General features: G+C 46.0%; 3 protein-coding genes across 5 annotated transcripts; 2 read left to right on the top strand and 1 right to left on the bottom strand.

The window, feature by feature from the left end:
* Positions 1 to 736: 736 nt before the first annotated feature.
* MIS12 (MIS12 kinetochore complex component) lies at positions 737 to 2,784 on the bottom strand. Its single transcript, XM_074922754.1, has one exon. The coding sequence runs from the start codon at positions 2,497 to 2,499 to the stop codon at positions 1,867 to 1,869; it is 633 nt and encodes a 210-aa protein (XP_074778855.1). The 5' UTR covers positions 2,500 to 2,784; the 3' UTR covers positions 737 to 1,866.
* A 222-nt stretch (positions 2,785 to 3,006) lies between these two features.
* On the top strand, positions 3,007 to 8,795 carry DERL2 (derlin 2). 2 transcript variants are annotated; one of them, XM_074922649.1, is made up of 7 exons: positions 3,007 to 3,132; positions 3,666 to 3,731; positions 4,002 to 4,075; positions 4,513 to 4,606; positions 5,118 to 5,313; positions 5,840 to 5,930; positions 7,875 to 8,795. In XM_074922649.1, exons 1-7 carry the CDS (start codon positions 3,043 to 3,045, stop codon positions 7,978 to 7,980), a joined length of 717 nt encoding a protein of 238 aa, XP_074778750.1. In that variant the 5' UTR covers positions 3,007 to 3,042; the 3' UTR covers positions 7,981 to 8,795. The 2 variants fall into 2 exon arrangements, with proteins under 2 accessions (XP_074778750.1, XP_074778749.1); XM_074922648.1 differs by having other exon boundaries at positions 3,007 to 3,135.
* A 1,536-nt stretch (positions 8,796 to 10,331) lies between these two features.
* DHX33 (DEAH-box helicase 33) lies at positions 10,332 to 23,141 on the top strand. Of its 2 annotated transcripts, XM_074922889.1 has the most exons (12): positions 10,332 to 10,592; positions 12,507 to 12,667; positions 13,385 to 13,612; positions 14,390 to 14,560; positions 15,464 to 15,649; positions 16,360 to 16,471; positions 16,874 to 17,033; positions 17,437 to 17,525; positions 18,111 to 18,238; positions 18,791 to 18,994; positions 19,720 to 19,806; positions 20,628 to 23,141. In XM_074922889.1, the coding sequence occupies exons 1-12, from the start codon at positions 10,397 to 10,399 to the stop codon at positions 20,934 to 20,936; spliced, it is 2,031 nt and encodes a 676-aa protein (XP_074778990.1). In that variant the 5' UTR covers positions 10,332 to 10,396; the 3' UTR covers positions 20,937 to 23,141. The 2 variants fall into 2 exon arrangements, with proteins under 2 accessions (XP_074778990.1, XP_074778991.1); XM_074922890.1 differs by lacking the exons at positions 10,332 to 10,592; positions 12,507 to 12,667 and adding an exon at positions 12,939 to 13,042.
* Positions 23,142 to 23,946: the final 805 nt, after the last annotated feature.

Below are 23,946 nucleotides of genomic sequence, written 5' to 3'. Positions count from 1 at the left end.
CTGCGGGCGCAGCGAGCCCTGTGGTGGGGTTAAAGGTTTCAGATCTCAGTAGTGCCTTTCCCACCACTTCTTCCTCCTCTTTATTTCTAATACAAGATAATTTTGAGGATTTCAACGAATGTATCGCGGCCTGAGGAGATCTGGACAGCAATCAGGCTAACTGCGCCCCGAAGGGCAGGCAGCAGCTGAGGCTTTCACCCCCCTTTGTCAGATTCTGGTGTGTAGTTCTGCCCCTGTGAAAACGTTCAGGAGCTCTTCAGGCTCAAGTTACCACCTCTGTTCCTTAGCAGATTTTTCAGATGCCATTCTTTACAATTTAGCATTAAATGAAACAATATCTACAAAATTGTATTCAATTTACAGACCAGTGGCTGCCTGATTTCTGCAACAAAGCTGATGGTAACAGTATGAAATGAAGACACACTTTATCAGCAAGATTATCTACAGCAGACATTGTGTTAATCAGGCCATTTTTCTACTCTTCAAACTTCAAGTTAGAGAATATTAGATAACTTTTAAGTCACTAAGTCGTTTTCTAAACAAGCAACTTAATTCCCTGGTTTTCCCTCCGCTGCCCTCTGGCCTGCACAGACTGACAGTTGCTGCAGAAGTCCAGAGCTCAGCATCAGAAATCTCCTCCGTGTGGATTCCAGGAGCCAGCCAGCAAGGACATGTGTGGTTAAAGAAAGAGAGTGGGTTTACCAAGCTGATTCTCTATGAAGGTTCAGAAGTCGGGGGAGAAAAAAATTGCAAAGTGTATTTTATACTTTTAATGCATTTCTTAATTGCAGTAACTTCTACATTATTCACAAATTTAATGTCTTCCAAACATTTACGCTAGTAAAGTAGAAATCAGTATTGATATTTTGTGATACGTCCATAGAGGAGATTCAAAACCTGCTAAGGCCAACAGAATGATGTACAGAGAGGGTAATGTATTCTGAGTCAAGTACAGATAGGAGCTTAAGTGACCTCAGAGAAAACAAGCATACCAATCTTCACAACATTTCTACAGGAAAATCTCATTAAACACAAATAAATTCCTTTTGTTATTTAGTAGAAAAATAGGACACTGGAGAACAAAAAGAAAAACAAACAAAATATGTATATATATAAAGCAACATAAGCTAAAGTAGGACAAGGTGATCGAGTTGCTTATTTCCTCCAGTGACATCTAGATCTTCGGTCTGTGGAGCAGCATGGTGTCCTTGCTGAAAGAAAACACAAGCTACCTCTTTGCAAACATATGTGTAGTGGTAACCAACCCTGAAATTTCCAAAATTGGGTTGACATTCGGTATTGAAGCAAATAGATCTATTTCCCATCAGAACCTCAACAATCACTGTCTCACTCTTCTCTACGTGCTTCCCAAGTCGTTGGCTTTTAAAACACGGGGAACGGCACCTTGGCCTTAACCAGACACTGCTCATGGAGTCGAAGTGTCCTCACTGACAAAAACATCCACTGTCACCGGACCTGGCATCAGGCTGGAAACACACTTACACATTCTTACAGGTCTTACTTAGATGGTTTTTTTTAAATAATTCTTAAAATAAACAACAGCAATGTTGTGTTCAAAGTTAAAAGTTCCTGAAGTGAGGAAGGTACCTGCACAGTCAGGTTATCCAGCCCAAAATTTATTCTCAATCACCAGTTTTGGAGAGACATTTTACAGGTTTCTTTCTTCCCCTGCTTCTCCAGGGAGCTGCTAAATAGGTACAAACTGACACAGTTCAACAGTTTTTAGTCTAGACCCCAGTTGGATTGGAGGAGTAAGAGATTAGGGGAGACGTTTCTGGAAAGATAAATCCCTATCTTTTAAAGCAAGATGTCTAAATGATTTTTGTTGCCTTTTCAGAATTTCCATTACAATAACTGATCTTGCTTCTTTATCTTTTTGCTTTTCTCTTCAACATCTTTCAGCACATCTTGCAGTCTCTTAGCGTTCTGTGTCAAGAAAGCAAAGCTTTCTTTGAAGTTGCCAGTCCCGTGCTCCCTACAGATATTCTCAAGCCCATCAAACCACTGCAAAATCTTCTCAAGCTCAGCCTGAACAACCTTCTGTTCTTCCAGTTCTGCTCGCAGCGCCTGCCCAGCAGATGCCTCAGCCCTGTACTGCTTCTGCAGCTGCTGGATCTCATCCTGAAGCGCCTGGAACTGCTCTTTGCTGTAGGGGTACTGCTCGTGGACCTTGTCTTCAGGAAGGAGCACATTCTTAGGGATGTTTAACACCAGCTGCAGAAGCACTTCTTCCATTTTACTGAAGAGTTTGTCAAGGTGCTTCTTCATGAAGAGAAGAAATTCCTCCGTACTTTTCCGGATTTGGGAGGGTGTGATTTTACACCCAGGAAGCGCCTCCAACTTCTTCAGGATTACAGTCTCAACCACCAGCATCACTTCGAAGAGGTAGTCCTGGAAGGCGATGTAAACGCGCAGCATGCACGTCTGGGGGGTGAAGCCAAAGAACTGCGCTTCGTAGGCCATAGGGTTGACCGACATGGTGGCGGAGGAAAGCCGGGAAGGACGGGAGAGAGACACGCAGCCCCGGGGGAGACGGGCCTTGCTGTAGGCGGGAAGACCGAGCCCGGACCTGAGAGGAAGCCGGTTCCCACAGGAGGCCCAGCGCAGCCGCGGCCTCCCGCACCGCCACCGAGGCACTGGGGCCGCTCCTCCCGCTCTAGTGCCGCAGACCGCGGCTGCTGACCCAGGCCGGGCCGCGGCCGAGCCCCCCCCCCCGCCACCGCCGGCGGTCACCCACCAGTCCTCCGCTGCCGCCGCCGCTCCCCGCCTCGCTCGAGCCCCCTCTGGAGAGCAACGCCGCCGGCAGCCAATCAGTGACCGCGGGGAGAAAGGAGCCGCCCAATCACAAAGCGCCCCAGTCCCCGGGGGCGGGAAAGCGAGGGGAGTAAGAGGCGCGCTCGCTGCTCGGCCAATGAGGGGGCAGCGCGGCGTCGGGGGCGTGGCCGGCGCCGATTGGCTGTGCCGGCGGTCGGCGGCGAGGGCGGGGGGCGCCGCCACGGAAGTGGCGGGAGAAGCGCCAAGATGGCGTACCAGACCTTCCGGCAGGAGTACCTGCAGGTGCCGCCCGTTACGCGGGCCTACACCACGGCCTGCGTCCTCACCACCGCCGCCGTGGTGAGTGGGGCCGCCCCGTTCCCGCTGGCCGCGCTCCCTCCGGCCCGCGCTAGGCCCTCCTGAGAGCCTCGGCCCGTGGGCGGGGGCGGCGGGGCCCCGGGCGGGCCGTCTGCAGCCTGACAGGGCCGGCGGGGCGCGGGGGGGCTGCGCGGAGGGTGCCCGGGAAGGGGGGGACGCGTCTCGTTGGAGCTGTGCCGGGCGGGCTGGGGAGAGGAGTGCGCCTGGGAACCGCGGAAGGGGGTAGCTTGGACACCTCCCCGCCCCGGGGCCGGGTGTCTTCCCTCGGGGCCCTCAGAGCAGCGCCACCGGGGCCCCACCTGTCACCCCGCTGTGAAGCCTGGAGAGGCGCAAAGCACAAACGAGGCGTGACAGTGTGAGGGGCGTATCGAGGCCGGCCTTGCTAGAAAGCTCAGTGTGCTGAGTGAGAGCTGGGGCTCTTTGGCACAGAGGAAGCGGGTTATTTAGGGGTGTGTAGCTTTTCCCTGGTGTATTGACTCCATCAAATCTTGTCTTTTTTTTTTTTTTTTCAGCAATTAGAACTAATCACACCCTTTCAGCTGTATTTCAACCCTGAATTAATATTTAAACACTTTCAAGTAAGTGTATTCTATAGTATGGGAGGTTTTTAAGTAAACTGTTGAGTTTCTGAGTGCGTGTTGTCTCAAAATAGTGTTACAAATGACTATGTATTGAAGTTATACTTTTAAAAAGCTAGTGAAGTTGGAGTGCTGATCACTGTCAGATCACTTAGGTCTTTGTTTTGTTGACTGTGAAGGAAATTCCAGTTACATTGTTACCTGCTTTTGTATTTAGACAATAAAAACAAACTGTCATGTGTAAAACCCTTCTATTGGTCTTATTTCCAGGTATGGAGGTTAATCACAAACTACTTATTCTTTGGACCAGTTGGCTTTAATTTTTTATTTAATATGATCTTTTTGTATCCTTCATCAAGTTTGGTTTTTTTCCTTGGAAAGCAGAGTTCCAGAGTACGAGCATGTTGCTGTACGTGCATATAGGCAAGTTCTGCTCCACCATGAAGTTCCTGGGAGTCTAACAATGCTGACTTCACTGATGTCATGAATGGACATCAACAGGATTTCCTTCATAAGTTGTCAAGAATTTTGCCGCTTATTTTTGTGTTGTTAAGACTTTGTTGTACAAGTCTGATCCTTCAGGTTGGTTGGTTCTGACATACAGGAGATAATTCCAAGTAACATTTTTCTCCTGGGTCTGCCCTCTGCTGAGAAAGAGCCAGCTGATGAAGTAAATTGATACAAAACGTACATCTAAGCTCATGTTATAACTGAACCCTTTTCCACCTGGATCTTTCTTTAAACTCATTTGTAATAAAATTTTCCTGACCTGCGACTTCAGATATCGTTATTGCAGAATGCTTGAAGAAGGCTCTTTTCGAGGTCGAACAGCAGATTTTGTATTTATGTTCCTTTTTGGAGGACTTCTAATGACTGTATCCTTTTTGTACTCCAAACTGCTTTAGTGAAGCTAAAGATACATGAATGAGGACTAACCATGATGCTACTTTTATCTTAATTTTTCAAAGATAATATATTTTGTTTGTAGTACAAGGAATGACAGTATTTGTTAAAGTACTTTTGAATGCTTTGTGACTGTTGCTGTCAAATACTGGGCTGGTCTTTCAGGTTTTTTACTGCTTGACAAGAATATGGAAATTAGATTATCAGATAAAAGGGGAGTGCTCAGGTGTGTAATCATGCTCAGACTGTCTAAGAGAAATTCTGTTGCTTCAGTGATTTTATGCTAAATTTATACTTTCTAGGGATTATTTGTGCTGCAGGTACCCTGAATTCTCCCACAGGTGTTGAATTTGATCGACATGAACTTGGGAAAACAGAGTTAGCAGTTGTACGGAAAACACAGATTAAGCTGTGAAATTCTTCTCATGCTCGTGACCTCAGAACAATGATTAGTGAACTGTTTTCTTTAACTACCCATCACAGCTTTTTGGCCTGTTTGTGAACTTGGTTTTCTTGGGTCAGGCATTCACAATAATGCTCGTGTATGTATGGAGCCGCAGGAATCCCTATGTCCGTATGAACTTTTTTGGTCTTCTCATCTTTCAAGCCCCATTTCTGCCCTGGGTATTGATGGGCTTTTCACTTCTTCTGGGGAACTCCATCATTGTGGATCTCCTGGGTAAGCAATTGCAAGAATCACAAGGATTTGTTCCTGCTAATGTTTTACATGAAACACAAAATGTGGAAAGAATGCTTTTTACTTAGTTTGCCTAGTGTATTTGTACCAGGCTTTTCTGATTTCTAAACATTGCATATTTTGTACTGTAATAGGGATGGAAACAGCTTCTGATGCTTTGGCTTTTTATTGCTTGGAATCAGCCCAGGTATGCAATCTGACTGGGCATACGACTGTTGAAGTAGCTTGTATTACTATTTTTATCAACTCTAATGAAGCCGTAACATCAGTATGTTTAATAATGACAAGCAGTTTTCCTTGTATTTGTCTTGTACCGTAAGCTAAGCTTCTGATGTCAGTGTGCTTCATTGGGTTTTGTATTTGTATATTTCTTACCATATTTTCTGTGAAAGAATCAATGTGTGTTGTTTTGTTGTTTTTTTTTTTCCTGAAAACTCTAGTGAAGCATTTGAAAGTTGCAAAGGAGAAGTATTGAAAAATCACCACTTGACTTTTCTTTATATGCTAGGCATTGCTGTTGGGCATATATATTTTTTCTTAGAGGATGTCTTTCCCAATCAGCCTGGTGGTGGAAGGCTTCTGAGAACACCGTCTGTCCTGTAAGTGTCGGTGTCTGATTTGGAATGGATGTAGAAAAAGTGCTTGCATGGAAAACTCTTTATAATTCAGTCACATCCATTTCTGGTAAATTAGACAGCTTGAGACAGAATTGTGGTGTGTCTGTACTTTTATTTAACTCATGTGTTGCCAAACAAGGGAGGGGGATCTTACAGATGTGTAAGTGGGAAGTAACTTCTTGCCAAGAAGGGCTAAAGGGGTTTTGTAACCCTGGATTTCTTTGGTAACACTTTGTAGTCTTGCTAACTGAGTTTTGCCTGTTGGTGGCACCAAAGATGCATGTCTCTTGTTGAGGTGTGAGGAATATGCTGTGTACAGAGTGACTGAGGTATTAAAAATACCTAATATTTTTTTTAATCTGTAAATCATTCTCTATTTCACAACTTTGGCAGAAGACTTCAGTGTTTGTACTACTGAGTGGTGCTGCTCCTACTCAGTTCCCTCTTGCACAGAGGGCTGTGATCGTAATGCCTGGGTGAAAGAAGCCTGCGTAAACAGTAGGGCAGTTGAGACTGGGAAAGTTGAGCTCTGTGAGCCTTAGTTATCTAGAGCTGAACTGATTTTTTTTTTTTGTGATTTGAACTAGCCCCTAGAAGCCTGAATAATTAAAATCTCCTCTTTACACTCATGCTTAGTTGAACTGATGGGTCATACCCGTTGATGGGACAAGCACACTGCAGGGATAGTTTATTTCTGTTCAATATAGGCTTTGTCTTCAGCAAGTAATTGTACCAGGTGATGGCTGCAGGAATGACTGTCCCAGGGTGGCAGTGCTGGTCACTTTTGTAGGCCTACACTAATCTAACATGGCCTTAGCAGCTGAAGGCAGTTTCTGGTGAGGGGTACCTTCATGTAAATGCAACTCTACACTAATTGAATGTCAAATTACACATGCACAATAAGGTTATGTATGAGATTTCCTCTTTTCAGAGGGTGTATGCACCCAGCTGTGTGTAGGAGGAGTCCAAAGGCTGCTGGAGCAGTGCATGCTGTCTCAGTAACTGTCTCCCTCTAGAAAAAAGTATCAGCCTGTGTTCAGACTGCTGTTAAATCCTTTCATGAGTCTGTGTTCAGAAAGCTGCTTATTATTCTTGTCTGGGTGTAGAATGGTGGATTTTTTTCCCCAGATGCTTTAATTTTCTTTGTTTTAGCTGTAATCCTGTAATACCCTGGATTATATTCTTTTTCCCTGTTCTGAACACTTCTCTGAAATGGTCTGTCACTCTGGGTGAAGAGAAATAATCCCTTTAGCTATTCTAAGAACTGTCTTGTTCAACACACTTTTAAGATGTTTTGGATGTAATGATTCCTTGTATGCAGCCTGTGCTTTTTTTTGTCTTCTCTTTCAAAGAATTTACTACATTTTTGTTTCTGGATAAACAAATCTATGGAGAGAAAACCTTTGAAACTAGATTTGAGAGCGGCAAAATAACCTACAAGATTAAGCATGATTTTTGTAATAAACAGGAAGCCCAAGTCCCTGATGTCTCAAATGCAGGCTCTTCTGTGGCTGTCAGTGCCTGTATTCTGCCTGTGAGATGGAGATAATACTGCCTGCATGTGACTCTTTCTTTGGCCCCTTCTCAATACGTGAAGAGCTCTTAAATAGCCGATTGGCGTTTTTTGCTCCCTTATCCTGTCCTGGCAGAACATGCTAGCTGCATGAAATTCTGCCTTACACTGGAGGTGGAGTTTTAAGTTTCAGCTGAATCTCATCAGTCTTGGTTGATTTAGGCATATAATTCTAGACCTTCTTCCAGATGGCTCCTAATTGGAGAGCAAGTGTGACTTGGATATAAATCACCAGTGCTTTGGCAGGCTCTTTCTGGGGGAGGACACTGTTATATGTGCAGAATTTCAGTAGTCTTGGTCTTATTGTAAAACATGTATTCTAAGGGGAAAAAAAAATCTTTTCTGTTTTCCAGGAAAGCAATATTTGATACACCAGAAGATGATCCTAATTACAATCCCCTGCCAGAAGAACGACCAGGAGGATTTGCATGGGGAGAAGGTCAGCGCCTCGGAGGCTAGTAAACGTTTGTGCCAAAACCCAGTGACAACTGGGAGAGACTGATGTGAATTAATTTCCATACTGGGGACTCTCTCATTCCCCATCGCAGAAAGGACGCTTTTTGACAGCTCTCTGGTTTTGAATACAAGCACTTTATGAAATGGCAGTCTAATCCAAGACACTTCCAGGCTACCAGTGTCTTTCCCAGTCAGGGAATTTATTGTGCTGGTAATGAAAATACTAATCCCGTGGAGCCAAAAACCTAAAACTGGAAACTATTTCCTGTCAACTTCAGTTAACCAGACTACAAGTACTTGTTTAATGTGATTTCTAAAGCATTTTTTCAAGCTATTTGATACAGGAAACTATGTGGGAAACTTTACAGGGGACAAAACCAACTTTTTTGGCGTTTAACAAATTTTTTTATTCTTGGATAAAACAGCTACAAGATGATTGAAAGTCTAAATCCCTATTTCAGTGGCTAAAGGTTTTTTATCTGAGATGCTGTTGTCTCCAGTTGTGTTTGACTTATGGGAAATACAACATGTAGCATAATGTAGGCTTTTCATTTTGTAAGTTGGGTTTCTGGAACGTGCCTCTGCGTGAATATGCTTGCAGGCTGACACTACATTTTGATGGCTTTTTTCCCAAAGACTTTTCAGATGACAAAGTTTGAGTCTGGTTTGTTTAAATAGGTAGTTCTACAAAATCCGGCCCCACACATGCACGCTTCTAACAGTCATTTAATGACTTGGAGCACTAGGTAAGAAAACTTGTCTGGAGTCAGAACTGTTCAAATATCTCAGATGGTTTGTTGAATAAAATGTCTTGTGGATCCTTTTTTGTTAATCCATTATATAATCCTGTAGTCTTGAGGCAGCTGGTGAAAATGCAGAGGCTGAAAAAGACAAGTCCCTCAAGAGAGCATTAATGCAAGTTTTTCCTACGGATGTCTCAGAACTGCTAGGAAGCGGGATTGTCCACTCAAGATGTTAAATTCATGGTCTGTGTATGGAGTTAGTTGTGAGAGGACTGAGTGTCACAGGTCGGTGATGCAGAGTGGGATTTAGTTTGAAGTCATGTTGACTATAAATATCTGTATGAGGAGCCATGTAAGGAGTTTGGAACACAGTTCAGCTCATGAGATGCTGTGGACTGTACCAGGTAGCTCTTTATTGATTATAGTGAATAGTAGATAAAAAGAGATACTGTTGAAACTGTATCTTCCTCCTAAATTTGGGAGTCTAGGCTCGTCCTTGACACATGTGATCATCTTGTTTATTCTCAGAATTTTGCTGTTCTTAAAAACTGGCTACAGGTTTTTAACTTGTTTGTAGTCAGGAAATTAATGTGTTGGGATCTCATGAGGAAGTGTGTTGTCCACAAGCAGTGTTACTAGATTCTGTAAACAAAATTGGTGAGTCTGTGTCTACATTTATCTGTTAGAGGTTGTAAAAACAAGGGGGATTCTATTTTTTTTTCCCAAAACAGACTTTAAATTTTAGTATCTGGGATGACTCGAAATGTGGGCAATGTTGCTTCAGGGTAGCTTATGAGACAGGAATTGGATCGAAATGTTTTTTGTAGTTCTGTGTGTAAGAGCCACTCAGTGGTTTGCTGGTGGGATGTTAGTGGGGATGAAGCTAAAAGACAGCCCTGTGGTGTGGAGAAGACCCAGAAATCCAGAGACCACTGTGAGGTGGGTGAGGTGACGTGCTCCTTCCTGAGGATGACCTGTTCCACGTCATGTACTGGTAAGACAGATTGTCCTTACTCTTCCAAATCTGCTTTCTTCACATGCTTCCTTCAACTCTGGTGGGGTATTTAAGATTGTACTCCTCTATTAACAGAGTGATGACATGGTATCTCTGTCTGGGAAGAAATTAAGTGTTACTTACTTGTACCCTGGGACAAAATTAGCTATTATGGTCAGATCACTGTTTATAACAAGGACTTTGATTGCCCTTGAAACCATTCCTGGGCAGCCTGTTCCACAGAGAAGTGTGTTTAAATACCAGAGTTGTTATGGGAGAGTGTTTCCTCAGCTGTGTGAGGGGTTATTTGTCCCAGCAAATCATAAATGGGAATGAGGTGGGGCTTTAACCTGCCAGTTAGTGATACTGGATGCTGGTTGACTCTGCCTTTCCCGGCTGACGTTTCGGTTCTGTGGGTGCCCCTGCCAGGAGAGAGGGCCGTGCTGCGCTCCCCGTGCCCCCGGGCGCACACGAAGGGCCTCGCGGTGCCCTAAACCGCGGCCTGCAAATGGCGGCGGGTGCCGGCGAGGCCCCGGGCCTACATTTCCCGTGGTGCCCCGCGGCGGGCGCCATGGCGGCGGGGAGGCGCCGGCTCTCGTTTCCCGTGGTGCCCCGCGGCGGGCGCCGTGCTGACGCCATAGCCGCGCGCGGGCCGGAGCTGTAGCCCGAGCGCTGCGCGGCCATGGGGCGCGGCCGGCGGAGGTGGCGGATGCTGCTCCGCCGTTCCCTGCCCCGCCGCTTCGCCACGATGCCCGGCGTCCCCGCGCCGCGCCGCCGCCCTCCGCCCGCCGACACGCAGCGCCGCAGCCTGCCCATCTTCGAGGTGCGGGCGCCGCTGCTGCGCCAGCTCCGCGGCCTGGACAGCGCCGTCCTCATCGGTGAGTGCGGGAGCCGGGCGGGCCCGGCGGCGGGGGGTGGGGGGGACAGCGGGTTCCCTCAGCGCCACAGCCCCCACAGCTGGGGGCCTCGGGAGCCGCGCTTCTCCTCGGCGGGCGGCACCGCGGCCTCCCGGGGGCGAGGGTCCCGAGGAGACGGCGGGTGTCCCCGGCGCCGGGTTTGGGCTGGTCCAGCCGGGCGTCGGGGGGTGGCGCAGCCTATAAGAAGTTGCACAGACACGGTTTGTGTGTAAATCTGAAACGCGGTAAATTGCTCATATTTTTTATTCTTGAGTTTTGACCGGTTAAGGCAGCCGGTGCCTTTTATGGAGAAGGCAAAAGTATTTCCTTCTTTCTGTTTTGCCATCCGCATGGAGTTCAGTCAACTTAAAAGTCAAATGGCAAAACCCTGCTCTTCGGAAAAAGTGTCTCCTCAGTTATGTCTTCAGGGGCATTCACCGATTTCATTACGTTTGCTTTGAGTCCAGACTAACAAGCTTTTTGTCTGGCTGTTAGGAGCTGAAGACATACAGCTTCTCATCTGGAGGTCTAAAGGCTCAGCATTTATTAGAATTAAATGAAAAATACTTTTTATTTCACTCCTATAAGTGAACCCTTAAAAAAAAAAAAATCAGTCGTGATGATTGATAGATGGGACTGCGTTTATCTCCTTTCCTCTGTATAATCCTGAGATTGTCATTACTGGTTCTAAATATACTCTGTAATACACCACATAAAATTGTGCAGCTGTGAAGTGGGCTAAAAAGCTCTGTCATGCTTTTGCCAATCTACACCTGCAGTGCTTACAGCTTGGCTTTCCAATTCTTCTCTAGTTGGTGGCCATCTTTCCAAATTTCTCATATGTCTTCCTCCTCCTCCTGTCTGTGCTCACCTCGCTCCCCCAGTGCACTCTATGCTGTTGCTGTTTTGCAAGGATTGAGAGTACAGGGCTCTTGTTTCCAGAGCTTCATGATCTTTCACGTAGAGCAGTTCTTGTACTAGGCCAGTAGAAAGCTGAGGGGGATCTGCTTTGAGTCACAAATGTGTTTTAAACTGTAATGTGCAGGAAAAGGACTGTGATGTTGAAGATGTTCTCTGCTCTTCCATGCACGTTGCACTTCAAAATGGTTTCACCCGCAGTGCCTCTAAGCACTATGATTTGTGCCACGTTTTACTGTGCCCAGTAAGTGACACTTTGTCACTGATGCTGTGGTGAGTATTGATGGGAGTTGGCTGTATGGTTTTCCTGATTGCTGCCTTTGGTAGAGGGCTCTACATAGAATTTGTGTTGGAAATACACCTGCGGAGAAACGGAGTGGTGTTTGTTCTGTTGTGTGCTAGTGCTTTGTGGATGGAGGAGACATTCACCTGAGCCTGAAGGGACTCTCTCTTGATTCCAGGAAGGTGCAGGGAGAGAGTTGCTGGCTTGTTGGTGCCTCAAGTGCTCCTTGAAGAGACACTCAAACCTTAACTCGCTGCTTGCTGTTGTCATAAAAGATTTACTTTAATTTGCTTACGGCTTTACTTTGAAACTGCCTAGTGCATAGTGTGAATGTATGCGTAAAACCAAACCGGTGTCTCTTCTTTGCTCTGTGTAATTACCTTATGTTGGTTGTGTTACCAATAAATACTTCGTATCTGGACAGACTGGAACATGTTTCTAAACCAAAGTGTGGCTGGAAAGAACCTGGGTGAAAGGAGTTTTGTAGAGGAGTGCTCTAACAACTAGAGCAAGGCGTTGGGTTCTGTCTCTGCTGCTGCTTTATGGTGTGATTTTGGGCAAGCTGTTGAACTCCTTCCTGTCTTCAGCCTCCCGGTCCTGAAATACGGCTAGAAGTTAACATAAAAAAAATGAATTGGCACCTTTCACTTGAAGGTACTATAAAAGAGAAAAACTTTTCCCTTGATGTTCCCTAGGAGAAACAGGCTCAGGGAAGACCACACAGGTCCCCCAGTACCTCTACGAAGCAGGAGTTGGTCACTACGGCATCATTGCTGTGACCCAGCCTCGCAGAGTGGCAGCTATAGCCTTGGCTACCAGAGTCTCGGATGAGAAGAAGACAGAGCTAGGGACACTGGTAGGTTGCTTTACAGGGTCTTCAGAGAGTTGGTTTAGTACAGCAGTGTTGATGGGGCTGTATCAGGGCTTAATGGATAAGATAAAAAGCAGCCACAGGGGTACTAGGTAGTTGTAATTCAATAATGTGCCTGAAAGGAAAAGAAATGGGTGTTTACCTGCTACCATGGCTGGGGTGGGGGGGCATTTTTGACTCTGTGGTATTTTACTACTTCATTATTATTTGTGTTCCTCCATTTGAAAAAATACAGGATAACGAATAAAACAAAAAAAAAATTGCACACTCTTCCATTGCTCCCTGTATCAAAAGTCACTGTCAAGGAGAACAGAGTGCTGAATCCATGCAGATCTGTGAATCTGTGGATGAAAAGTGGAGGTAAAATACTTCCCCTACATAAAATCTTTGGAGAGCATGGAGCTGTTTTTGGTAGGGGAGGAAGGAAAGGAAGTTTGGAGCATTTGTGATGAACTTCTAGTTTGGAGAAAGCCAGTTGGGATACAGGGTTAAGAGCATCCTGTGGGTGGATGATTAGATTTGCAAGATTAACTGCTCATAGATTGCAAATACACTGTTACACTTTCCAGCGCCTCCTTGGAGTTCTGGCTGGCTCTCTGGTGCGCTGAGCAGGGTGCTTTGTAGTCCTTCCGTGTGGTGTGATACCAATGAGAAATGCAAGTAACTTTGTGTTTGTCCTTTCTGTAATGATCACTTCCGTAGGTTGGCTATACTGTACGCTTCGACGACCTTACATCTGATGAAACTAGAATCAAGTTTTTAACAGATGGAATGCTGCTTCGTGAAGCTATTGGGGACCCGATGCTGCAGAAGTACAGCATTGTCATCCTGGATGAAGCTCACGAGAGGACAATCCACACAGATGTACTCTTTGGAGTGGTGAAAGCTGCGCAAAAGAAACGGAAGGAACTGGGCAAACTGCCACTAAGAGTGTGTACATCCAGGATGACAACGGAGGGCAGGGGTGGGGCTTGGGCTCTGAGTGCTATGAATATCTCCTGAGGTTTTCCAAAGTGTTTGAAATTTTAGCCTTGGCTATTTTTCTGTTCCTAAAAGGTCCCTTTAAATCTGAATAGTTAAGGATGGCCAACTTGATGTGTGGGCCTGATATGACACATCTGAACAAGGTGTCTGGTATCTTATTTTTTCATAAGAGCCCCTTGGGTGTGAGGTATAGACTAGATGTGGTGCCGGGAGAGGTTTTGGTGCTGTTGCTGAGAGCACCCTGGGTATGGGAGCTCTCTGCTGGGTATGACAGCTGTAGGACGTGCTCCCACTAGGGAAGGAGATTGCACGTGTGTTGCGTGGACACATGTAATGAATGTATGTGAGTACGTGATGGAGCGTGTGAAAGCACTCTGGGTTTGATGGGGAAGGCACGTAGGGGACTGGTAGGGTCTGAGCACAATCTTGTTCAACAGACTGTTCCACGGCCTCGCTTTGGGGACACTCAGCTCTCTTTATTAAATGTCAGAAAAGAATTTTAACATGTCTTCGCTCATTTTATCATACCAACACGTTATGCTTGTGTGATACCAAAGCTGATGGCTTTAACAAGGAAGGATCAATCCTGTTCTGAACTCCGTGTGCTTTTTGCTGTTCTGAGCAGATACCTGTCTCGGGAAGCCAACTGTTGGCTGGTCCTGACTGGTAAGTGTCCTGCTGGGTCAGAACTGCAGCACTAACCCATCTTACACTCATTTTAAGGTCATTGTCATGTCAGCTACGATGGATGTTGACCAGTTCTCCCAGTACTTCAATGGAGCTCCTGTTCTCTATATAGAGGGCAGGCAGCATCCTATTCAGGTCTTTTACACCAAACAGCCTCAGAGTGATTACCTCCAAGCAGCACTGGTGTCAGTCTTCCAAATCCACCAGGTATGGTGGTCTCATCGGGTTTGCACCTCTCTGGGGCCATGGATTGTTGGTTGGGGGGCTCATGGGTTGCTGTGGCAGAAGAGAGGGTACGAGCTTGCTGCTGCCAAATCAGAGATGTCCTGGAGGTGCTTAGTGCATCCTCTGGGAAAAGTGGAGAGTGGGGGGCGTGCTGGGCTAGTGAATCGTGTTGGCTCAAGGGAGGGGTTGATAAATGCCAGTGTTTTTCCAAAAGTGAAAAGAAAGGTTGGAAGTGGTCAACCGTAAGAGCTTTGGGTTGTGGGAGGAAATCCAGGCACAAGCCAACAGTAGCATGAAGATGATTCTAATTTACTGTCAAAGTGTAACTGCAGAGCAAGTAAAAATCTGTTAAAATGACAACTTATAGGCATTTTGTGACTAAATGTTTGAAGGCAAAACTGCCAGATCGTTATGTCATTTGTTAAAGTGCATTTAATGCTTAGAAGATGCTGTTGGTGTTAGGATTTTGGGACTTGTACATCGAGGCCGGAGTTGAAAGGAGACTACGAAGCAAAGCTCTCCAATGTCAGTTTATACCCAACACCTAAATGTTTCTCTCACCAGAGTTTTCTGTTTACTGGCTTCTACCTGGGTGCTTGCTGGCTCCCTGTGTGCATGTCCTGGGCAGTTATTTAACAAGTCGATGTGTGACTTTAAGCAATTCCTCCATCCTGTTGAGATCAGTCCTGCAAAATACAGTTTACTCTTCACCTCTGGTGAATCCATTGGGAACTTCAGGCTGTTGCATACCTTGCACCACGTGTGTCTTTTCTTTCATACCTGCTTTGCTGACTTGCTGTCAGGACAAGATCTCGTTACAGTCTCTGTTTTCCCTCCGTATCCAAACCATCTTAACTTCTCACTTGGTTTTTCCTCTGGCTCCAGGAAGCACCCTTTTCTCAGGACATCCTGGTATTTCTGACTGGTCAGGAAGAAATTGAAGCAATGACCAAAACCTGTCAAGATGTTGCCAAGCATCTCCCTGAAGGCTGCCCACAGATGGTGGTGATGCCTCTTTATGCTTCTCTGCCCTACTCCCAACAGCTCCGTGTCTTTCAGGCTGCCCCCAAGGTGAGGCAATGTGATGGGTAAACAGGATGAGTTTGGTTGTTTGCACATGTGTTTGGAAGAAACATGTGGAATTTAAGGGGTTAAAGCTCTCTGTACTGATAGTAAGTCATTGTCTCCACTGTCTGCTGACTTCAGGCTGAATGGTTCCAGGGTGATACAAGAGTGCAACTGATGGTATTAACAGATGCATATAAGTCATCTGGGATCGTAAAAAGGAGGGAGGATTAGGGGGAGTGAAAAGGGCAGAAGAATTGAATTTTGCCCCATTTCATAGGAATTTTATGTTCCTATCACACAAAAGTTACAGCATTTAATGGGCCAAATACTAAGAAAACTAAAAACCTGGGCATATTTGGCAGGGCTGTAAGAAAAGGAAATTGTGCTGCCTCAGGCCCTTTTATACCTATTCAGCAGATAAATAAGGATTCAGATCTTGTGCCAGAAATGAAACTGAAATGGTTTAAGGACATACTGATAACAGCTGTCCTGGGTGGTGTATTTTGTTGCAAGTGTTTTAGAAACATGTTGCAACATGTTTTAGAAACTGATTAGGAGCCAGTGATTATCTTTGTTTGCAAGAGCTGGCATAGCAAGCGGGGTCTGTGATCGTAACATGCTGTGATGATACACAGGCCTGGCCCAAAGTAGCAGCGTTTCTTTGTTGCGGCTAATCTAAGGTGGCTTTTGACTGGCTTTGCTCTTCCTTCCAGGGCTGTCGCAAAGTGATCCTCTCCACCAACATTGCAGAAACCTCCATCACCATTGCGGGAATAAAATATGTTGTGGACACAGGCATGGTCAAAGCAAAGAAGTACAGCCCTGGTGAGGAATTGTAAAGAACAGTGCAGAGATTGTGTTCAGTTTTGTAGAAGTTATCTGAGGCAACGAGCCCCACTGAGAGCTGATTTAAAACACCCTCTGCACTGTCTAAATGAATATCCCAGGTTTCAGATGTGGGTTTTGGTGTTGTTTTTTGGTTGGTCTTTTGATTTTTTTGAGTACCAGCCATGTAGGGGTATAAAAATCTGTCCAATGTGAATCTTTTCTTCATGGGCACAGGGCATGATACTTAACTTTTTTGTTTCAGGGTGCTAAATCAAGTAAAAGTCTGAGCAGTATTTCGATGGCAGACCCTGGGATTTTTTTTTTTAATTGTAATCCTACGTGTTTTTAAAGCTGTGAATTCCGCAGACATTGACTGAAGTGGTGCTTTTTCACAAACAGAAACTGGTCTGGAAGTGCTGGCAGTCCAACGGGTGTCGAAGGCCCAGGCTTGGCAGCGCACAGGGAGAACAGGGCGAGAGGACAGCGGGATCTGTTACCGGCTCTACACAGAGGATGAGTTTGAGAAGTTTGATGAAATGACAATACCTGAGATACAGAGGTGAGAACAGAACCCTGATACCGTCATACCTCTTGCCACGCCTCTTTTATGGACTGTTACAGATGGAGCTCTGTAAAGAGCTGAACAGCAAAACTGCATGTAGGGTTTGACTGGTTGCCTTTTAAGAAAAATGAACCGTGGTTACTAAACAGAATAAGTAGGAGGCATTTGCTCAGAGTGGGCAGTTGGTCTCTGAGTCTCTGAACACACATGGACTTTTCTCCAAATTTTGGACTCACCTTTTACCCTTCCTGGTAAGGCTTCACTAGCCAGCATTGTACTAGTCTCTGTCAAGCTGCAGCACAGATCTGAGTACTCCATCTCAGTTTATAAGCAAATAAAAGAAAAGAAAAAAGAAATTTTAAGAAAAGAACAATCTCAATTGTGTTTTCTGCCTATGCAGGTGTAACCTGGCCAGTGTGGTGCTTCAGCTCCTGGCCATGAGAATTCCCAGTGTGCTCACCTTTGACTTCATGTCCAAACCATCTCCTGGTAAGTGATTACAAGGGCAGCCTTGGAAAAAAATGACAAATGAGTCACTGAGGAATTGCTTAAAAATAATGTCTTCAGGACAGCCAGAGAAGATGGAGTTTGGAAGGTCAGGGCTGTGAAAGAGGAGCAGTCTCTCTCTCTGCATCTTTTCCTGATGGCCCAGAAGTCTCAGCTTCATTCACTGGTCATTGTTTGGGTTTGATCTCATCAGAGCAGCCATGGTTAGGGCAGAGAGCTGGGGAGTCCAGCTTCCAAACAGAGCAGGGAGCAGTTTTGGATTGTAAAGAACATGAAGGTGTGCCTTGACTGCCAAGGAAAGCCATAGAGGATCTCGCACAGCCTCTGCTCAAAGCTAGAGATGACAACTTTAGTTTTGCCTCAGTTTTTGCTATTTAAATTAGAAAAGGTGATTGTTGTACCAGATAGAGGGGGATAGACCACAGTTTGGGTCACAAATTTATCTAAAGAGAAAGTACTTGTCCCTCTGGCCAGGGGAAAGAGGTAGTGGTGGTGCTAGCTGATCCTTTGCATCCCTGCCAGTGCCAGCCAGGAGGCCTCACAGCCTGAACATCCTTGTTTTGGCAGATGCTATTCAAGCAGCGATTGAGCAGCTGGACCTGCTGGGAGCTGTGGAACACAAGGAAGATCAGCTTGTCCTAACCCCCCTGGGAAGGAAGATGGCAGCCTTTCCACTGGAACCAAAGTTCTCTAAGGTAAAACTACAGAAAAATTAGCTCATTTTTATCTCACCCACTCTTATACCATTGTCAGATTCCTTAATCTGGAATGGGGGGCAGCTGCAGCTGTACGAGTGTACATTGTACATCAGTGAAGCACAGCTTTATTTACAGGAGTTGTGATGGTTTGGTTGTCATTTGTTGTTTAATTCGGGGAGATATTTTTGTAATAGAGAATTTCTTTCCTCTGGCAGCTCTGAAGCTGAAACAAGGCTAATTTCCTTGCAGTTTCTGGGATTGCTGGCAGCACTGTTTAGCACTTACTGTCTGATGCTGCACTTGATTTTAGTCACAGTGTTTGTACTGTACACAAACTGTCCGGTCTCAGGAAAGAGCATGGCAGTCGCTGTTAAAGATGCTTAGTGGGCCCATAGGACGATTTATGGTTGTCTCCAGGGCCAAATGTTTATGAAATTATCCTGAACAATGCTTGGTAAAATTCCTGAACTGCCAGTGAGCAGAAAAGTCTACCCATCTGAAGTGGATTTGGTCGACCAAAAATCAGTTTTGTTCTGTGACTTTTTTCAGACCATCCTCCTGTCCCCCAAGTTCAACTGCACAGAAGAGATCCTGACCATCGTGTCACTGCTGTCAGTGGACAGTGTCCTCTACAGTCCCCCTGCCCAGCGGGATGAAGTGCAATCCGTCAGGAAGAAATTCATCTCCAGTGGGGGAGATCATCTTACCCTGCTCAGCGTGTACAGAGCCTTCCTAAATGTCAGTGGCAACAAGGTAGGATGCTCTGAGGATGCCAGGGCTTCTGGTGCTTTTTTGGCATGCAGCAGAGTGACATCTGCATCCTTCTGAGGCAGTGAGGAGACTTACTCATCCTTTACAACTGGGGAATTGGAGCAAGCTGTTCAAGTGCTGAAAGTTCTGCCAGAAAGCTGAAGCAAAACTGATTAGCAAAGCTTCCTGCGGCCAGGTCTGTAATCAGAGCCAGGTCTCTTGCTTCCCTGGTTACAGCTGGAAACAAGAGGGAGTGGGAGAGTGTTGAGACTTGCTGATAAATACCTAGACATGCTCTTTGGCAGGATTCATTGTAAAAACACTGGCCATATTTACAAGCAGATTTTGATTTATCCCACCCTATAAACTCCTCGGTTTGATTTGTAGATCTGTAGACTTGCATACCCCGTTCCTTGCAGCATCTGTCATTTTTACGTGATTTATTTTCACCACCTGTGGGATAGCAAGTGCTGTTGTGCAGTACTCGGTGACCTTGCAGAGCAATTCTGAGTGGGAAGAGAACACCACGCTGTTTCTTAGCACTGTAGAAGGGAGTGTAGACAGAGGGGAAATAATCAGGGGTAGAAATATGGTAAGAAATGGGTTAGCAACTTTTCTCTGAGAAAGATTGTGGTGTGGAGGATTCTGCTTTTCACAGTATCCAAAGACTGTCATGGTTTTTTGGATGAAGAAACAGCCCCTTCTAACTCCTGGTGTCTCTGCTGCAGGAATGGTGCAAACACAACTTTGTCAACAGCAGGAACATGATGCTTGTGTCAGACATCAGAGCTCAGCTCAGGGACATTTGTGTAAAGGTAATGTGTTGCTATACTGTATCTCTCTGTTTCACCTGTCTGTACTTTTTATTTGCCTCCAAACTGATTTTTGTTGTGCACGAAGTCCTAGGAGTGACAAAATGTGCGTTTGTTTTCACTCTCCCATGAATAGTCAGGTAAAATTCCTGACTCTGCAGCTGCATCCCAGAATCTCAGAGCTGCAGGGCTCAGTGGGTTGAGGAGAGGTGAAGAGAGAAGGGGAGCTCTGGGAAGGCTTCTCAGGTAGAGGACAGCTTTTCCTCAGGGATTTTGCTGCTCTGGTGTGGATGTGAGTGCTGTGTGTGCCACTGAGTGATGTCAGCCTCTGCAGCCCATGCTCGCTAGCTGCTTCTCCAAGTCAGGCATTGATTTATCAGCAGCTTTCACATCAGCATTGCTCCTGCCAGTCCCAGAGCGGGAGGTGCAGTGTGGGAGCTGCTGCTGAACTGGCTGCAGTCTGTACCTGACATGGGAGCCACTGATGGGCACCCCTGTCCTGCTGAGAGGACTAGGTAGCCTGAAACTCCCTCCCAGGAGAGTCTCGATCCATTTTATGGCTCATCTTTTGTTTGATGTTAGTCTGATGGTTATAATGGTTGGACAAGGTGATCTTCAAGGTCTTTTGCCAACCTAGATGATTCTGTGAATTGGCCTCACGTCTACCTGAGCTGAATTCCTAGTGGTCCTTTTGTACTTCCCACGCTAGCAGATTTCTGACACAGTATTGCCTGATCTTGGAAGCCCACCGGAGCGGGGCTGTGTTTCCCCACGAGGGTGCACAAACACACTTGCTGACTCTTGTGTCTCTCGCTGCTGAACAGCTCTCGATGCCCATCAAGTCCTCCCGCTCAGACACCGAGAACATCCGCCGCTGCCTGGCTCACAGCCTCTTCATGAACGCCGCGGAGCTGCAGCCTGACGGCACCTACAGCACCGTGGACTCTCACCAGCTGGTGGCCATCCACCCCTCCTCCGTCCTCTTCCACTGCAAGCCCGCCTGCGTGGTTTACAACGGGCTGCTCCGCACCAACAAGTGCTACATGCGGGACCTGTGCGTGGTGGATGCGGACTGGCTGTACGATGCGGCGCCCGACTATTTCCGCAGGAGGCTCCGAACAGCCAGGAACTGATCTCTGGGGCCAGGGTTTTTAGGCTCACCCTAAAAGACTGGGGGTTTCGTTTTGTAATAAACGTGCAGACAGCAGCAGAGCTTTGCCATTCTGGAGATGTTGAATGTCCTTTGTGGTGGCTGGTCTGTCAGTTCTGTTAAAACAACACATGCCTTCAAAATCAAAGCAGGGTTTCTATTGTTGAAGGAGAAGATAGTGCACTGTGAATCAATTTTGTGATGTTCAGTGTCATACCGCTGTTACCTACTCAGAAAAAATAGCAAGGAGAAACATTAACGTCGAAATCATTTGTATCGTTAGCAGGTTTTATTGGGGGGAAAAAAAAAGATAAAGTTTTAAATGTCTACATACAGGGGGGAAAAAAAAAGTTTGGGTTTTTTTTACTGTTTCTAGAAGGTCTTTGACATCATGAACCATCTTTCCGCCTGCATGTGATGTTCAGTGTCTGATTTGGGACCATGTGAAGGCCAGGAAGGGGAGTGCCTGCTTGGGCAAGGTCTTCACTGCTTCTGTCTAAGCCCGAGGGGCTGGCAGTGGTTTCCTGTGGAGGTTGTCCAGCTGCCTGCGTGTCTGGCGTCATCTTTGTTTGCCCTTTTGCTGTCAGGGCATGTTGTTCCTCAGCAAATACTTCTGGCTTTTCTGGCTCTTGTCTGTGCACTTCTAGCTTTGGAGTTGGCACAGCATCCACAACGGCTCATCAGGCCAACTTGTAGAAGACTGAGAAATGAGAATGAAGGTGCGGTTTAGAGATTGGACTTTTAAGGTCCTTGATTCATCAAATGCTTGCATCTTCTACTCTGATACCAGTGCTTCTCCCCCCCTTCTGCCTCCCTCAGCCTGTCCCAGTTATACTTTGGTTTTCTATTAGAAGTTTGGAACTTGACATTGTCAAGAACCACAGATCTACCATTAATATCTATTATTTATTTTTTCTTCCATATTGCCTTGGCATGTACCTATCTCTTTTTTTCCTGTTGGAGAGAAGAGACAATACCAAATTTAATCTTTTTAAATACTGGAATTAAGAAACTAGTGCCACTCCAAAGGGGAAACTTGTTCTTTAATGTGAAGGAAAGTGGATTTATTCCATTATCACTGTGTGTTGGTGGGAGGAAAAATGTAAGTTGTTTTTAAATTATATCCTAAGTACATTTAAAATAATGATTGGGAGAAGTAACTTCCCGTTTCAACAGAGATTGCTGACCCAGAGGAGTAATTTATACACATTTTTTGGAGGAGTTGAACTAAAGCAGGTTAGGTGTCTGAAAGGGTGGGAGAGGAACCTGCTCTGCGCATGCAGTGTCACTGTGTAATATAGTGGGGTTGGTTTAGATGGGCCATGATGGGATTGTGGGGTTTAGTCCTTGTATTCCTCAAATAACAACTTTAAGAAAAAAAAAAAGCTTCTAACATTGATAGGGCTGCTCAGGGATGCAGTCATACCAGCTGTTGGCAAATGCTCATTCACTCCATTTGCTCGGGGAAAGCTGCTGCCCTTGCTTGTGATCTGTGGGGACAAGATGCATTTGCTACATGGTAATTTGTCCTTTCTGGTTACACACATCACAGTTACACAACACATTGTAATATGCCCTTTCTTTGGGCTCTAGTGTGGGTTTAGCTTGGTTTTCTCATTGAAAACTGGGGCAGATACCTCTTTTGTTCTTTTTTTTGTTCCTTTTTTTTTTTTTTTTTTTTTTACTGGGATGTCACTTGTTCTGCTCTGCAAATTGCTGTCTCCCAAACTGTGTAAGTAGGTCTCAGGGGTACCTGGGACAGTCTCATCTCAGCCTGTTCCTAGGAAGGGTGATACTGAATGTCTGCAGGAGTGCAGTGAAACATCCCTTTGCTGTGCCTCTTTGCAGTATTGTTCTTTGGTGCTTTGAAAAAAAAGAAGAAAAGAAACTGGTTAGTAGGGCACAGGCAAAACTTGCCACTTCTGTATGTATGACCAGCTGCAGTTTTGGATCAGTATTTCAAGAGTATCCAGCGATTTCAATTGGTCTCACTCAAATGAATCACAGGAAATTATCAAAGCACTGTAGTTATCTATTTCTTGGTTTTACAGACTCTGCATCTGCAGGGGAAAATGGAGTATAAGCACATTTTGTTTGGGCAGTCTGATTTTACAGTCTGTTTAAAGGAGAGGATGGATATTTATTTAGAACTAATTTGTACATTTTTCCAAAAGTAAAAAAGTGATGGCAAAAATCCAAGTCCTGAGTGTTGTTTTGTGAGACCTAAAAGCTGTGTGGATGGAAGAAATGATTGCAGGACATCCAGGTACAAGTCCCAGCGTTTTCAGTTCTTGTGGGATGTCCCTTGAGCAGTCTGGGGGGTGTGGGCGCAGACATTAAGATGAGATGTTCGGGTAGGTCAGTCGGTCTGTGCTGTGCCAGCAGAATGGACCCGTCATTACGGGTGTGGTGCTCAAACAGCAGCGTGGAGCTGGGAGTAAAAACCCCATACCTCGATGCGATGGGTGACAGCCTTGCGGTGACAAGGTGCGTTGTACAAGGTGCGGTGAGCAGCAACGGGCCTTTTGTGCTTCTCCTCCATACAGGGCCGTAGTGCCGGCTTTTAGGCAAGGGAACAGTTTGCCCTGGTCAATCTTCCCTTTAAAAATAATATTTTTTTTATTTCTCCGAGTAAACTGCTGAGGTTTTGCCAGAAAGCTGATTCTGTTACAGAGTGGGGCGATGTACCGGGGCAAAGCTTTCGCCCTATGCGCTGCTTTTCCTTGCTGCTGTCCACCAGCATTTTCTCCACGTCCCCGAACTCTTCCTCTGCGTCTTCACAGAATCATCGAGGCTGAAAAGACGCTGAAGACCGTCCAGCCCAACCATTAACCTCACCCCTTCTCCAGGCGCCGTCCCCGAGGGCCTGTGCCGGTGCTCCGTACGCGCCGTCCCCGCCCCTCCCGCACTTGCCTTTTAAGGTTCGAGCGGGGCCCCGTGGGCACGTTCCCCTCTGCCGGGGCCGGGACTCGAACCCGCGGCGCCGCTGCCCG

This window comes from Athene noctua, chromosome 19, assembly GCF_965140245.1.
Source record: "Athene noctua chromosome 19, bAthNoc1.hap1.1, whole genome shotgun sequence".
NCBI classification, from domain to species: domain Eukaryota; kingdom Metazoa; phylum Chordata; class Aves; order Strigiformes; family Strigidae; genus Athene; species Athene noctua.
This window is presented reverse-complemented; position numbering and strand designations above follow the sequence as displayed.